General features: G+C 39.1%; 1 protein-coding gene across 2 annotated transcripts; it reads left to right on the top strand.

Moving 5' to 3' along the window:
* Positions 1-4,373: 4,373 nt before the first annotated feature.
* Positions 4,374-12,751, top strand: MS4A2 (membrane spanning 4-domains A2). Of its 2 annotated transcripts, XM_037840081.1 has the most exons (7): positions 4,374-4,509; positions 5,538-5,652; positions 6,216-6,350; positions 8,471-8,527; positions 9,079-9,234; positions 9,569-9,667; positions 12,049-12,751. In XM_037840081.1, exons 1-7 carry the CDS (start codon positions 4,448-4,450, stop codon positions 12,145-12,147), a joined length of 723 nt encoding a protein of 240 aa, XP_037696009.1. In that variant the 5' UTR covers positions 4,374-4,447; the 3' UTR covers positions 12,148-12,751. The 2 variants fall into 2 exon arrangements, with proteins under 2 accessions (XP_037696009.1, XP_037696010.1); XM_037840082.1 differs by lacking the exons at positions 6,216-6,350; positions 8,471-8,527.
* The last annotated feature ends 987 nt before the right edge of the window (positions 12,752-13,738 follow it).

Genomic DNA, 13,738 nt, shown 5'->3' with positions numbered 1-13,738 from the left:
CAGCCACTCTGGAAGTCAGTCTGGCAGTTCCTTAGAAAACTAGATATAGAGCTACCATTCGATCCAGCGATTGCACTTCTCGGTATATACCCGGAAGATCGGAAAGCAGTGACACGAACAGATATCTGCACGCCAATGTTCATAGCAGCATTATTCACAATTGCCAAGAGATGGAAACAACCCAAATGTCCTTCAACAGATGAGTGGATAAATAAAATGTGGTATATACACACGATGGAATACTACGCGGCAGTAAGAAGGAACGATCTGGTGAAACATATGACAACATGGATGAACCTTGAAGACATAATGCTGAGCGAAATAAGCCAGGCACAAAAAGAGAAATATTATATGCTACCACTAATGTGAACTTTGAAAAATGTAAAACAAATGGTTTATAATGTAGAATGTAGGGGAACTAGCAGTAGAGAGCAATTAAGGAAGGGGGAACAATAATCCAAGAAGAACAGATAAGCTATTTAACGTTCTGGGAATGCCTAGAAATGACTATGGTCTGTTAATTTCTGATGGATGTAGTAGGAACAAGTTCACTGAAATGTTGCTATATTATGTAACTTTCTTGGGGTAAAGTAGGAACATGTTGGAAGTTAAGCAGTTATCTTAGGTTAGTTGTCTTTTTCTTACTCCCTTGTTATGGTCTCTTTGAAATGTTCTTTTATTGTATGTTTGTTTTCTTTTTAACTTTTTTTTTCATACAGTTGATTTAAAAACGAAGGGAAAGTTAAAAAAAAAAAAAAGAAAGAAAAAAGACAAACAAGGAAAAAAAAAAAAAAGATGTAGTACCCCCTTGAGGAGCCTGTGGAGAATGCAGGGGTATTCGCCTACCCCACCTCCATGGTTGCTAACATGACCAGAGACATAGGGGACTGGTGGTTTGATGGGTTGAGCCCTCTACCATAAGTTTTACCCTTGAGAAGACGGTTGCTGCAAAGGAGAGGCTAGGCCTCCCTGTATTTGTGCCTAAGAGTCTCCTCCTGAATGCCTCTTTGTTGCTCAGATGTGGCCCTCTCTCTCTGGCTAAGCCAACTTGAAAGGTGAAATCACTGCCCTCCCCCCTACGTGGGATCAGACACCCAGGGGAGTGAATCTCCCTGGCAACGTGGAATACGACTCCCGGGGAGGAATGTAGACCCGGCATCGTGGGACGGAGAACATCTTCTTGACCAAAAGGGGGATGTGAAAGGAAATGAAATAAGCTTCAGTGGCAGAGAGATTCCAAAAGGAGCCAAGAGGTCACTCTGGTGGGCACTCTTATGCACACTTTAGACAACCCTTTTTAGGTTCTAAAGAATTGGGGTAACTGGTGGTGGATACCTGAAACTATCAAACTACAACCCAGAACCCATGAATCTCGAAGACAGTTGTATAAAAATATAGTTTATGAGGGGTGACAATGGGATTGGGAAAGCCATAAGGACCACACTCCACTTTGTCTAGTGTATGGATGGATGAGTAGAAAAATAGGAGAAGGAAACAAAGAGACAAAGGTACCCAGTGTTCTTTTTTACTTCAATTGTTCTTTTTCACTCTAATTATTATTCTTGTTATTTTTGTGTGTGTGCTAATGAAGGTGTCAGGGATTGATTTAGGTGATGAATGTACAACTATGTAATGGTACTGTAAACAATCGAAAGTACGATTTGTTTTGTATGACTGCGTGGTATGTGAATATATCTCAATAAAATGAAGATTTAAAAAAAAATAGATGTGGGTGATGAATGTACAAATATATGATGGTACTGTGAACAGTTGAGTGTACACCATGGATGACTGTATGGTATGTGAATAAATATCAATAAAACTGAAAAAAAAAAAAAAAAAAAAAGGAATAAGTAGATAAATAGAAGCAAGTTACGTAATATAATTAAGAACCAAGGAAGGTAAATTTAGAAATGCCAGATTAAACAGATTTTTCGTATGAGGAGAATAGAGAGAATGGAGGAAGCAATATTTCAAGAAGTGATATAGGTGCTTCACATAAGTTAAAAAGTTATACAAGGGTCTCCAAATTTAAAGACCTGAATGCTAAGCAGGGTTTTATACACAGATAAACATGTAAGCACAGCCATCCTTATAGAATCATAACAGAATTGGACAACATCAAGGATAAATGGAAAAATTCAGGAAGATGAGAGAAAGAGAGAAAGAGACATAGAGCTGTGATCCCTTTGAGAATATCAGAAAATACCACCCAAGAGGTATTGCAACTTCCAACTTGTTAAATGTAAATTTGGGCATATTTATATTATGAAAAATGAGCATTCAGTGTGAGACAACTTGCTGCTCAGATCGAATCTGAAAGCAAATTTCTTTGGAGTTTGGGGAAATTCATCTAGTGTGTAATTGAGAGGAGCAGCCTTGCTTGTCAAAGAGGAAGCAAGAACAGATGGAGGGTGAGTGAAAAGCATGTAGGAAGGCACTGCCAGAAGGAGGAAATGCATGTGGTGGGTGAGAAATGTTCATTCTATTATCTCTTCCTTTCAGGCAGAGGTATAGTTAAAATTCATCTTGATAATTTTTCCCCCACCCAAAAGAAAAAGTCATTCTGTCATATGTTTCAGTATTCACTATTGTGAAAGATCTAAGAGCATGGTTGGAGGGAACCAAAATGTGGGTACAGTTGATTATAAGGATTAGAATCAGGTAGGAATAAGTTGCTGGTGAAAATCAGGATATGAAGCAATTTAGAGGTCAGTTTCTGATTTGCATTTTGCAAGCCTCTGTTGCAAATTCTCACAAAATAGCATCATGTCCAAACACCAAAGGCCATCCGAAATCTGTTTCCAAATTTTCGTGTTCAATTCCCAATTACTTCCTGTACATTTACTGTACATTCCTGTTAATTCAGTTGTTTTTTTTTTTCAGCAGATGTGGGGTAATTTCACTGAGGGAGAGGCAAGCAAGAGAAAACTCTTGGGGCTATCATATTAAGTCCTGGCTCAAATGTTATCTTCTCTGGGAATTCCTTCCCTAAACACTACATACGCCTTTTCAGGTGAATTGTTACCCCTCCCATGTATTCTAGCAGCCTATGACATATTGGGCAATGCCATGTTATTTAACTTTGCTTACTCTGCTAAATTGTGAGCTCCATAGGGCTGAACCATGGCATTCACATCTGCCTGCTCATGGACGAGAACAACACCTGGAATGGATGAGCTAATAAGTAAATGAAGTTCATTTCTTAATTCCAATACTACATTGGTTAGATCCACCAATTCCTGAAGACACGATGGGAAGATGGCATCTGGGTTAACAAATGTTTGTTATGAAAAGTGTGGTAAAGCAAACATCTTAGTTTCCTAGAGAACTAGGAGAAATTTTATTATTTTCCATAAAGAAAAAACAAGTGATTAGAGGTATAATATGTAGTATCTTGAGGTTTATTGAAGAACAGTTCAAAGTTACATCCATTAGTAAATTGAAATAATAGAGGACAAAACCTTCTGTGAGTCTCACATGTCATCCTTTATGCTATGGTCCAGCTAGTTAAGCTACTGGAAAGTCCACACTGGTTTGTTCCTAACCCTCATTTAGGCACACTGTTCAGTCCAGTACTATTTAGATTTGCTCATCAGGTTTTTCACTGAGTTCACACCCTTGGGTGTTTTCCTTTCCCGCCCTTGCCATCATAAGAGGATTCTGAATCCTTCCCCCAGCAATCAGGAGAAGCACAGACTCAGTCTAACATTTAACAGACAATGGAACCCGTGTGAAAACTTCTTAGCCCTCACATTCAGTCAGGGAAGAGTCATAGCAGTTAGAACTCTGCCTGGTCCAACTTCAGAGATCATCTGAAAGAGAGAGCAAAATAAAGAGTGTCCAAAAGAAAGGGAGAGAGAGAAAAACAGTAGATATTAATGTCAGAGACAGAACCAGAGATTCAGAGAGACAAACGCACATTCATACACACAAATAGTGCTTCACCCTCGGGTCTACGTGGGAAGTCGACCATGCCTAACCCAGGCAAGAAGGGCTTTTCAAGGTGCGGTTGGAGAACTTTCTGGTGCAGAAATGGCTGGACTGGGACACAAGTAGAGAAAATTTCAGAAGACAGCCATATCTCTTTATGTTCTGCTGTTCTCTCACTTTCTTACCCCCAGTAAAATGTTTCAATTTTAGGTTCTGTAAATTCTTCTGGTCTCAGGCAGAATTATGCTCCAGGAGTCTCAAATTCATTATTTCACATGTGTCCCTGTTCTGTGAGCTTATTCTGTTTTGTGATTCATTTCTAGCAAGAAAAACCCCACTGATCCTAATCAGCTAGGAAACTTACGGACTGACAAATGGCTCATGTGTGAAGATAGTCATCAGTGTCACGAGCCAATTCATCTTTACTACCCATCTGGAGGACAGTGTGTGAGGGAGCCCACCCAGTCCTGAGGTAACAACTTTCTTCATCCAGGAATTATCTAGTTAGTGGAAAATGGACCCAGAAAATATAAGCAGAGCTGACCTTGTTCTTCCAAACCCAGAAGAACCCTCCAGGTAGGTGCACATCATTTTTTTTTTTTTTTTTTCCTATTCTCATGATGGGGAGACGCCAATTCATGGACTCAGACACAGACCTGCGTGACTTAATATATTAGGTATAAGGAAGTTATTTGTTATAATTTCCCCATGAAGCAATGGTTCTTTCTGGCTGTTGGGGAAGAAGGTTTTTACTCATATTGTGAACTGGGAATAACTTGGATTTTTCTAGGTGTAGAGGTCCTATTTTGAGTAAAAAGCAGGGGAGACCACACTATCCATATAGATCTCTCACCTCTGGGTCTGATGTGTGCTAAGGGACAGAAGCTTTACAAAGTGACCTTCTTCTCCACCTCTGGAACCTCAAAGATAGGATACTGCCCAGCTGTTGAGAAGGAACACATACTTGGAATGAAGGCTAGCAGATGCGCAAAATTTAATTTTCTTTTGAATACCAAAGATGAAGAACACCTCTTGAGGCTTTTAAAAGTTTTAAAAGAGGCTGAAGACGGAGCTTTTGGAAATCAATGTGGGATTGAATATAATTGCAAAATTAAGTGTATTTCAAAGCCTCTGAGGGGATACTATTTTTAGTTAGCCCCTTCTGAGGATGAAAAGAGGGATAGAGATTCAAAGAACCCTTCAGAGCAATCCCTTTACTGTCTGCACTTCATGCATATGAAATTGGGTGTGTCCTTGACAAAATACATTCAAACGTATTTCTACACTGAGAGGTCTGTGAGATGCATGAGCAAAAGTGTTTTCATTTTTTGCTCATCAGTGTAGACTAATAGGACTGAACTTGATAATAACCTTGGTGTGAGGATCAGAAGACTTGGTGTGTTTATTTGTCCCATTTTGCTCCAGCTAATCACTGAAATGATCTTGGCCAATTTCTTTGGGTCCTCTGAGCCTAGTCATTACAATGAAGATATTAATTTCAGGATTGGTTTGAAAACAAACAAAACTCCCCCTTCTGTTAGTCTAGGACTTTACACAACAGTTAGAAAGGTTTCTTATAATTAAATTTGTGTTATATTTCAAAGCATTGAACTCTCAGAAATAGCTCCCCAAGATGAGACCATACAGGAGAAGGTCGCACTGTCCCCACCCCAAAGGACATGGCTGACGTTCTTGAAGAAGGAGCTGGAATTTCTGGGGGTAAGTGAGGCTCCTCCAACCACAACTGATGTAGGGCTGGCTCCAGGAAAGAATATTCAGTTGCATCAGCACATTTCCCCTCTTGGTTTCAGGAAGGAGTGAAAGGTCCTCTAAAGGAAAGTGGTAGATGAGGAGTTATACTAACTGGGTTCTGTTGGAAAGAAAGAAGCATTTCCTTATGAAGTCTCTAGATGACTAGGACAAGAATGACAAATAGAACTTGTCACCCCTGGCCAGTTGCAGGTGGATGCATGTAATAACGTACTGTGAAGCATTCAGAATATCTATCTTCACTTAGATGGAAAGATTTACTGATGTCTACCATGATTCTGGATATAAAGGCACATGACAAATGCACTGATCAGCCATGCATTAGGTAATGCCTATACCAATTCTTATAATGGCCAAGGGATACTGGAAAAATCTCATATGTGAATTCTTTCTAAGGACTGCCTAAGACCCCGAAATACTCACTCATATTTGGCTTCAATTGTAAGGGCATTGGTGCAATCTGGGGGAGCATATCTTCTTATTCCACAAAACCTATGTGTTTTTTTCCACAGGTAACACAAATTTTGATTGGTTTGATATGCCTTTGTTTTGGAACAATTGTCTACTCCATGCTTAATATTTCAGAATATGAACCAGCCCTTTTCTCATCATTTAAAGCAGGCTACCCATTCTGGGGAGCATTATTTGTGAGTATATATCTGTAAATTTTTTTCTGAAATAACACTGAACATAGCTTTTCTCTTACACAGATTAAACCAACAGTTTTATCTCCAGTATTGAGATAAGGTGTATGTGTATGTGTGCATATACACATGCATTTGCAATTTATAAAGTACTTTTTCATATATTTGCTTATTAGCAACACCAACAAAAGAGACTTACCATAGTTTACTGTGGGTTAGACCTATTAGCTCACTTTTATCAGATAAGAAACCTGAGATGAATCAATGCTGAATGAATTGCTCAAAGGACATTTAGTTAACAGAAATTGAATCTAAGGTTTCAGAATCTAATGCTAGTAAAATGTCCCTAAAACTATTTATCAATAAACTCAACTTAGTTAAGGGAGAGGAAGGAGATTGGTGAGGTGTGGAGAACAAGGTCAACAGGCATTTGTTGAACTTCTGTGTCCTAGAAACTCAGGTGCTCTCTCATGGTATCTCCTTTAATTGTTGTGCTGACTGGAAAGTAGATGGCTGGATGAGATCACCAGTATATGTAGCTTTATTGAGGTTTAATCAGCATACAATAAATTGCACATATTTAAAGTGCTCAATTGGATGTTTTGACATATGTATACACCTATGAAACCATCACCACATCAATATAATGAACATATTGATCACCTCCAAAAGTTTCCTTGTGCCCCTATGTAACACCTCCCCTTCTCTACTCCCTGTCTCACCAACTCTCAGCAACCACTAATCTGTTTTCTATCACTATGGATTAGTTAAAATTTTCTAGACTTTTATGTGAATGGAATATATAGTATGTCCTCTTTTCTTTCCGGCTTCCTTCACTCAGCATACTTATTTTGTGATGAATCCATGTTGTTTGCATGTCAATACTCATGTATCATTCACAAGGATGGACTTTAATTCTAAAGAAATATCTATTGGGTTGGCACCTTGCTAAATACTTAGTGCTTAGATCACTTGTTCAGGAATTTCCTTGAACTTCTACCATATTTTATTTGAAATTTCTCTCTACTGGCTCTTTATTCCAAATATTTAGCTTGTGTTTTAAGTTTCCTAGCTGCTAAAATAAATACCATACAATGGGTGGGCTTAAACAATGGGAAATTGTTGGCTCACAGTTTTGAGCTAGGATAATTCCAAAATTGAGGCAATAGCATGAAGATGCTTTCTCCCAGAACTATTTAGCATTCTTGGGCCAGCTGCTGGCAAGCCTTCGCTTTTTTTTTGTTACATGGTGATATACATGGCAGCATCTTCTCCTTTCTCTTTTGGGTTCTGTTGACTTCCAGCTTCTGGCTATTCTCCATCATCAGTCTCTCTCTGACTGTCCACTCTGCTCATAAAGGACTCGAGTAATCTGGATTAAAGCCCAACCTGATTCAGTTGGGCCACATCTTAACTGATGCAACGTCTTGGAGAGATCTTATTTACAATGGGTCCACACCCACCTGAGTGAGGCTGAAGACAAAGAACATGTCCAAACTTGGATACACAATTTAATCCATCATCCATGTTAAGTGTCTATCAGCCCATCATATACTCTGAGTCTTAGACGATTGTTTTGAGTTTGTGTTTTGATTTATCTTTTCACTAAACCTTTTATCATGTGCATTTTCATAATCACTGTATGTCTATATGATATACTATATGTCAGACTCTGGAGATAGATGTGCCAAAACCACATTTCTTGCCCAAAGGATTTGACCATCTAAAGCAGAGTATGTACTTAACGAACAAATAATTAGAAGAAAATATAAAGTAAGACTAGGGTCATAACCGAGGCATGTTCAGGTGCTGCTGGACCTTGCTTCTCCAATAGTGGCTCATGAACTGACAATGTCCAGATCACCTGGAGTCTGGTCGAAATGAAGATCTCACACCCATCCAGGACCTACTGAATAGCAACCTGTATTTTAAAAAGACTCCCAGGTGGTCCATGTGCACATTTAATTTTGAGAAGCATTCTATAGGAAAAAAGAATAAGAAAATATTGGGAGAATAATGGGTAGCTTTAGAGAGAGCCCAAAATTTTACCTAATATTTGAAGGATGGGGATGAAAAGAAGAGCAAAAACTCATTGTGGCCTTTCTTCCCTCCCTTTTGGACAGTTTGCTATTTCTGGACTTTTGTCAATTATCTCTGAAAAGAAACATGCAACATATTTGGTGAGTTGCAGTTCTTTCTTTGCCCATCATTGACAAGGTAAGAAATAGTGAGTATTGGGAGTCTTGGCGGAGACATGTCTTCATAGTCTACATTATTAGTGAATGTCAACATGCATTTTTTTCCAATCGATTTTGTGTTTGAAGGATTTTTGCAACAGAAATTGGATAAAATCCTTAAAAGCAGAAATTGAATATAGTCATTAAGAAAACAGGAAAGTATCATTACCTTGGCAATTGTTAAATGAAAGAAAAAGGCCCCACTCCTGCCTTGTCCTTGTGGCATTCACATGATCAAATGAATGATTCCTTTCCAATCAAGGAGGCTGTCTGAAAAGAGCTCTTGTGGGTGAGCGGGATTCTCCCTGAATGCAGTCCCAGCAGGAAAGTAACAGATGCTTATTAATCTGTTGACAATTATCAAGATTTCCCTTTTAAACCTATGATTTGAACCAACGCAGAGTTTGCTGTATGCATCTAACGTTGAAATACGGACAGTTTATTGAACGCTCTGGCAGGTGGCTGGCCTGGGTCTTAGTGTTCTTTACTTTTAGGCACGAGGAAGCCTGGGAGCAAACATGGTCAGCAGCGTAGTGGCAGCGACAGGGATTGTCATCCTGATCATCAACCTAAAGGGGAGCTCGGCGTTTGCCTACAAGTGCCAGGAATTTTATCGCGTCGGCGTTTGCTTCGTGGTTTCTTTTTCCATAGTACGTATTTCATGTGGGAAGGCTAAGATCCTGAGTCCTAATCCGAGTTAGGAGGCCTCTTTCCTTTTTCCTGGAAAGTAATCATGCACCATAATATTCTGCAGGGTCCTGCAGTCCAGGGAGTGGCTGGTTGCCCCCTGACTCCTCTTCCCCAGGCCATGTTCAGCAAGGTTGTGCCCAGTAGCCTTCCTCTGGTTTTCCCATGTGTGTGCCACTCTGTAGGAACTGATCATGGGGGAAGTAATGCATGCCAGGGCTGCTGTAAGAGAACACCCTTTGGGGCATCTCCCTGGTGACTTGAACTGTCTTCCGTGTTGTTGTTACTTCTCAACAGGAAATTGTGGCGATGATCCTGTTTCTCACTATTCTGGGGCTTTGCAGCGCCGTGTCACTCACCATCTATGGAGTTGGAGAAATAGTCGAAGGAAATAAGGTATGTAGGGGCTAGACACTACAGCCTGAAAGCCAGGCTAAGGAATTTAAGTTTTAGCTTTTAAAAATATGGCATGGATTTTTTGGAACATTTCTTCTAGAAAATTCTTTTCTCCAAGTTTCTGTATTTTGGTTTCCAACTCTGATACTTTAAACCACGTGAGATTTGTGCTTCTTATGGGCATACAATGTGGTTTAATGTATTAGGGAGGAAGGAGACTTGAGACTTTGGAACTTACAGAGAGGCTATTTTCCTAACCCTAAATCAGAAGATTTGACCTTTATAACTTTAGAAAATGCAGATGCCTTGAAGTGTTGTGAGCATGAGAGATGAATGTGCAGATAGCATGTGATGGAACCACTTAGGTATCTGAGCTGGTATTCTGTCCCAGGACAGATCCTTTATACTTCTTCTTCTCTCTCATTTTCCTTAGTTTTTACTTTCCCACTCTCTCTGTCTCAAGTTTCCCTCCTCCTTAACCCAGACTACCACCTAAATTTCCTCTTGTGCCCCTCCCCCAATCTAGCCTACCTGTGACATGTGAAAAAGAATCATGCTGATTTGCTTTCATCCTTTCCCTTTTCTTCTCTAAAACGAACACGCATGTTTTCTAAACATGTTATCATTGATGAGAACAGGAAAAGAGTCAGAGCCTCATTCATTTTGTCATTCATTGAGCATTTACCAAACAGCTACAAGACAAATATCTCGCACTCTTCACCAAGAGCTTAAAAGCGGGTGTGAGAAACTCAGTGCTTGTTGCTTAGAGTTTTCAGAAGAGACGGCAACAAATAACCAACAATAACAGTAGCCTATGATAAACGGTAAGGCAGGGGAAGTACAGGGAGGGAATTTGAGAAGAATTGGCAAATGATTTGGGTCCTGAAGTAGAAGTAAAGCTTTGGGAACTGTGAGAGGAAATAAAAGGCAGAAAGCAAAGGAATGCAAAGGAATAAAAAACTATAGAAGATTAAAGGAATCCAAAGAAGCTCAGTATAGTTAAACATTACGAACTGAAAAATTACCAGAAATTTCTCAGATTACTCTGGAAAGCTCTCTGCCCTTTTGCTATGACACCTTATTCTTTCTTTCTTTTTTTTTTTTTTTTTAAATCATCATTTTATTGAGATATATTCACATACCACGCAGTCATACAAAACAAATTGTACTTTCGATTGTTTACAGTACCATTACATAGTTGTACATTCATCACCTAAATCAATCCCTGACACCTTCATTAGCACACACACAAAACCTTATTCTTTCTTAAGAGTGATATTTATCAATTTATTCCTCTTCAATGACTAGTTCTTCAATGACTCCTTACTTTATTAAGGAGATTTTAAAAGTAGTAAGCCTTTATAAGATGGGTTAAAGGGAAGAAAACCCAATGTCAGGACAAGCATGGAAAAGGGAAAATATTTTAACAGTCAGTGAGTAATCTATGTGATTCAGGGGCTCCCAGTTCCATTGTGGAGTAGATAATCATTCCCATTCTAGGCTCACACCTGCCAATGGGAGCTTTTCCCTGTCAGATGAAAGGTAGGTTCTGTTTCCTGCAGAGAGAGAAAATAGCTCACCGATTATACTTGCTTGAGTCATCCAAAGATGCTATAAGAATTACAGAAAGAGTTGTGATGCATTAAAGAGCACTAAAATGGGATCTAGGTTCTGTAAGACAAGGTCCACAAAACTTGCCATGAAATTCTGACTGTATGATATTGGATCTGCTCTAGGATTGTTCACAAAGTTTTCACAGAGCTTCAGAAGGCACGAGCAACAAATAACCAAAGAAAAGAATACAACACGATATAACTCAAATGCTGATTAGTAATCTCTTTACTTCCCATAACACAATATGATTGTGAAAAGAATAATGGACTTAAAATATTGCTGTCACTCCTCAAAGGTGTGTGTGTGTGCTGAATTGCAATGATGTATGTGGAAATAATTCCTGAAATATATTAGTTGAATCTGGATAAAAATAATTAACTGTGGCATTCCCTAAATCAACCAATATCTGATGAACATACACAAATCCAAATACGCCAGATGAAACACTCATTCAATCTTTCCACTTTTCTGAAGCATTCATGTCTGGCTTCCTTTTTTGATCACTTTTCTCCAAAGATAAGAGAGGAGATAAACCAAGCCATGGACACACAATAGACTCACCAAATTGTCATTCACTGATGTGGTTTCTTTTGAGTCCAGTTGGCCAACCGATCTGCCTTGATTTGTTGGCGGTGGAGAGAATAATTAGATTGTAATGGAAGAAAGTATGAGATTCAGAAAGGGAAAAGAAACCAAGCCCCTAGAACAAGTCTTCTGATTGTGGAAAATAATCAGTGATTGATACTGAATGATGTTTCCCTCCTTAGATTCCAGAAGAACGTCTTTATGAAGAACTAAACATATATTCCCCGATTTACAGTCAGCTGGAAGACATAAGGGAAGAAAGTTCTCCTCCCACTGATTAATAAGAATCTTGTGTCCAGGACATTCTGATTCAGAAGGATCCAGAAAGCCAAGGTCTTTGTTTAAGGGGTTACTTTCAAAAGCTCTATACTCTCCATGAACTGCCAATTTTACTTTAAGATTTATTACCCCAAATGGCAGTGTTTTGTTTTTGTTGTTTCTGTTTATATAAATATAACCCCCTCCCATTTCTAGTTACTATGCTATTTTTCTTGTTTTCTATTACCAACTCACACTTCTATTTTCTGGGAAGTCAGCATGTAATAAGCAGGCATTTACTGCGTGCCTAACTGTAAATAGGGCGTACAAGGGGAAGGCTGGTTGAAAGATGGGTTAAACTTTGACAGATTGATAAGATTTTTTTGTTTGCACTTTTTAGAGTTCACAATAGCTTGCAGATGTGCATGATATATGTCCACCTACTAGACTGTAAGCTCCTTAAGGGCAGGATCCATTCAACAAGTATTTTCTGAAAGCTGATAAAGTGTTTGAGTTTATACACACTTGTCTCCTTCATACTGTGTAGCCCCATATTTCACATACAGTGAGTGCGCTGTATGTTTAAATGGTGGATGGATGAAATTCAGGGAGGATATCCCACCAGGACGGGTCAGGGGTAGAGTAGAAAAGAAGAAGGAGGAGGAGGAGGAGGAGGAGGAGGAGGAGATTGTGAAGTTAATTTGGGGGTGATAATGAGACCAAATTGGGAAATATTAGGAATAAAGTTAGGGGGCTAGTCAGATGGAGATTGGAATAGAAATTCTGCAGACTTGTTGTATTAGTTAGGAGTCTCTAGGAAAACAGAATCAACAAGAGATACCTATAAATATAAGATTTTATGAAGGCATCTCACGCAACTGTGGGGATGCACGAGTCCAAATTCCATAGGGCAGGCAGCAAACTGGCAACTCCAATGAAGGTGTTCGATGAACTCCTCAGGAAATGCTTTGTTGGCTAGCTGAAGAAGAAGTGAAGGTCCTCTGTCTTTCTTGATTAAAAGTCTTCAACTGATCGATGTAATCAGTTACAGCTGCTGCCAATTGACTGATGGTTTAATAAACCAGCCTTCTGGTTTATTAACCAGCCACAAATGTCCTCACAGTAGCGGTTAGGCCAGTGCTTGCTTGACCAGACACCTGGACACCATCACCTGGCCAAGTTGGCACATGAACCTAACCACCACACACGTATTGAACAACTCTGATGAGTCCATGTCACGTTATGTATGGATGGTTCCTGCTTGTGCTTGATTTTGTTATGCAGAGAAAAGCAACATGATATGTCAGAAAGATCACTGAACTTATGAAATGTGGTTTCTAACAAACCACCCCCGTTGTTTATTAGTGAAGTGAGTCATGAAAAATCACTTAACTTAGTCATTTTACTTAAGCTGGGTTTTCTCACCTGTAAAATTAACATATTAGGAATAATCTTCCTGCTAGCATCAAAGGTCTCCTGTGGGAAACACACCCACAGTTTTAAATTGAGAGTTCTCTAAAAAAGGGATTACTTTATAAAGTTATACTTTATGTATACATATAAGCAATCTTCAAACTTTAGTGATTCCTAATAGTATAAATTTTAAATCCATTT

Source organism: Choloepus didactylus, chromosome 6, assembly GCF_015220235.1.
Source record: "Choloepus didactylus isolate mChoDid1 chromosome 6, mChoDid1.pri, whole genome shotgun sequence".
Lineage (NCBI taxonomy): Eukaryota > Metazoa > Chordata > Mammalia > Pilosa > Megalonychidae > Choloepus > Choloepus didactylus.
Note: the sequence above shows the minus strand (reverse complement) of the source record. Positions and strands in the feature narration are given on the sequence as shown.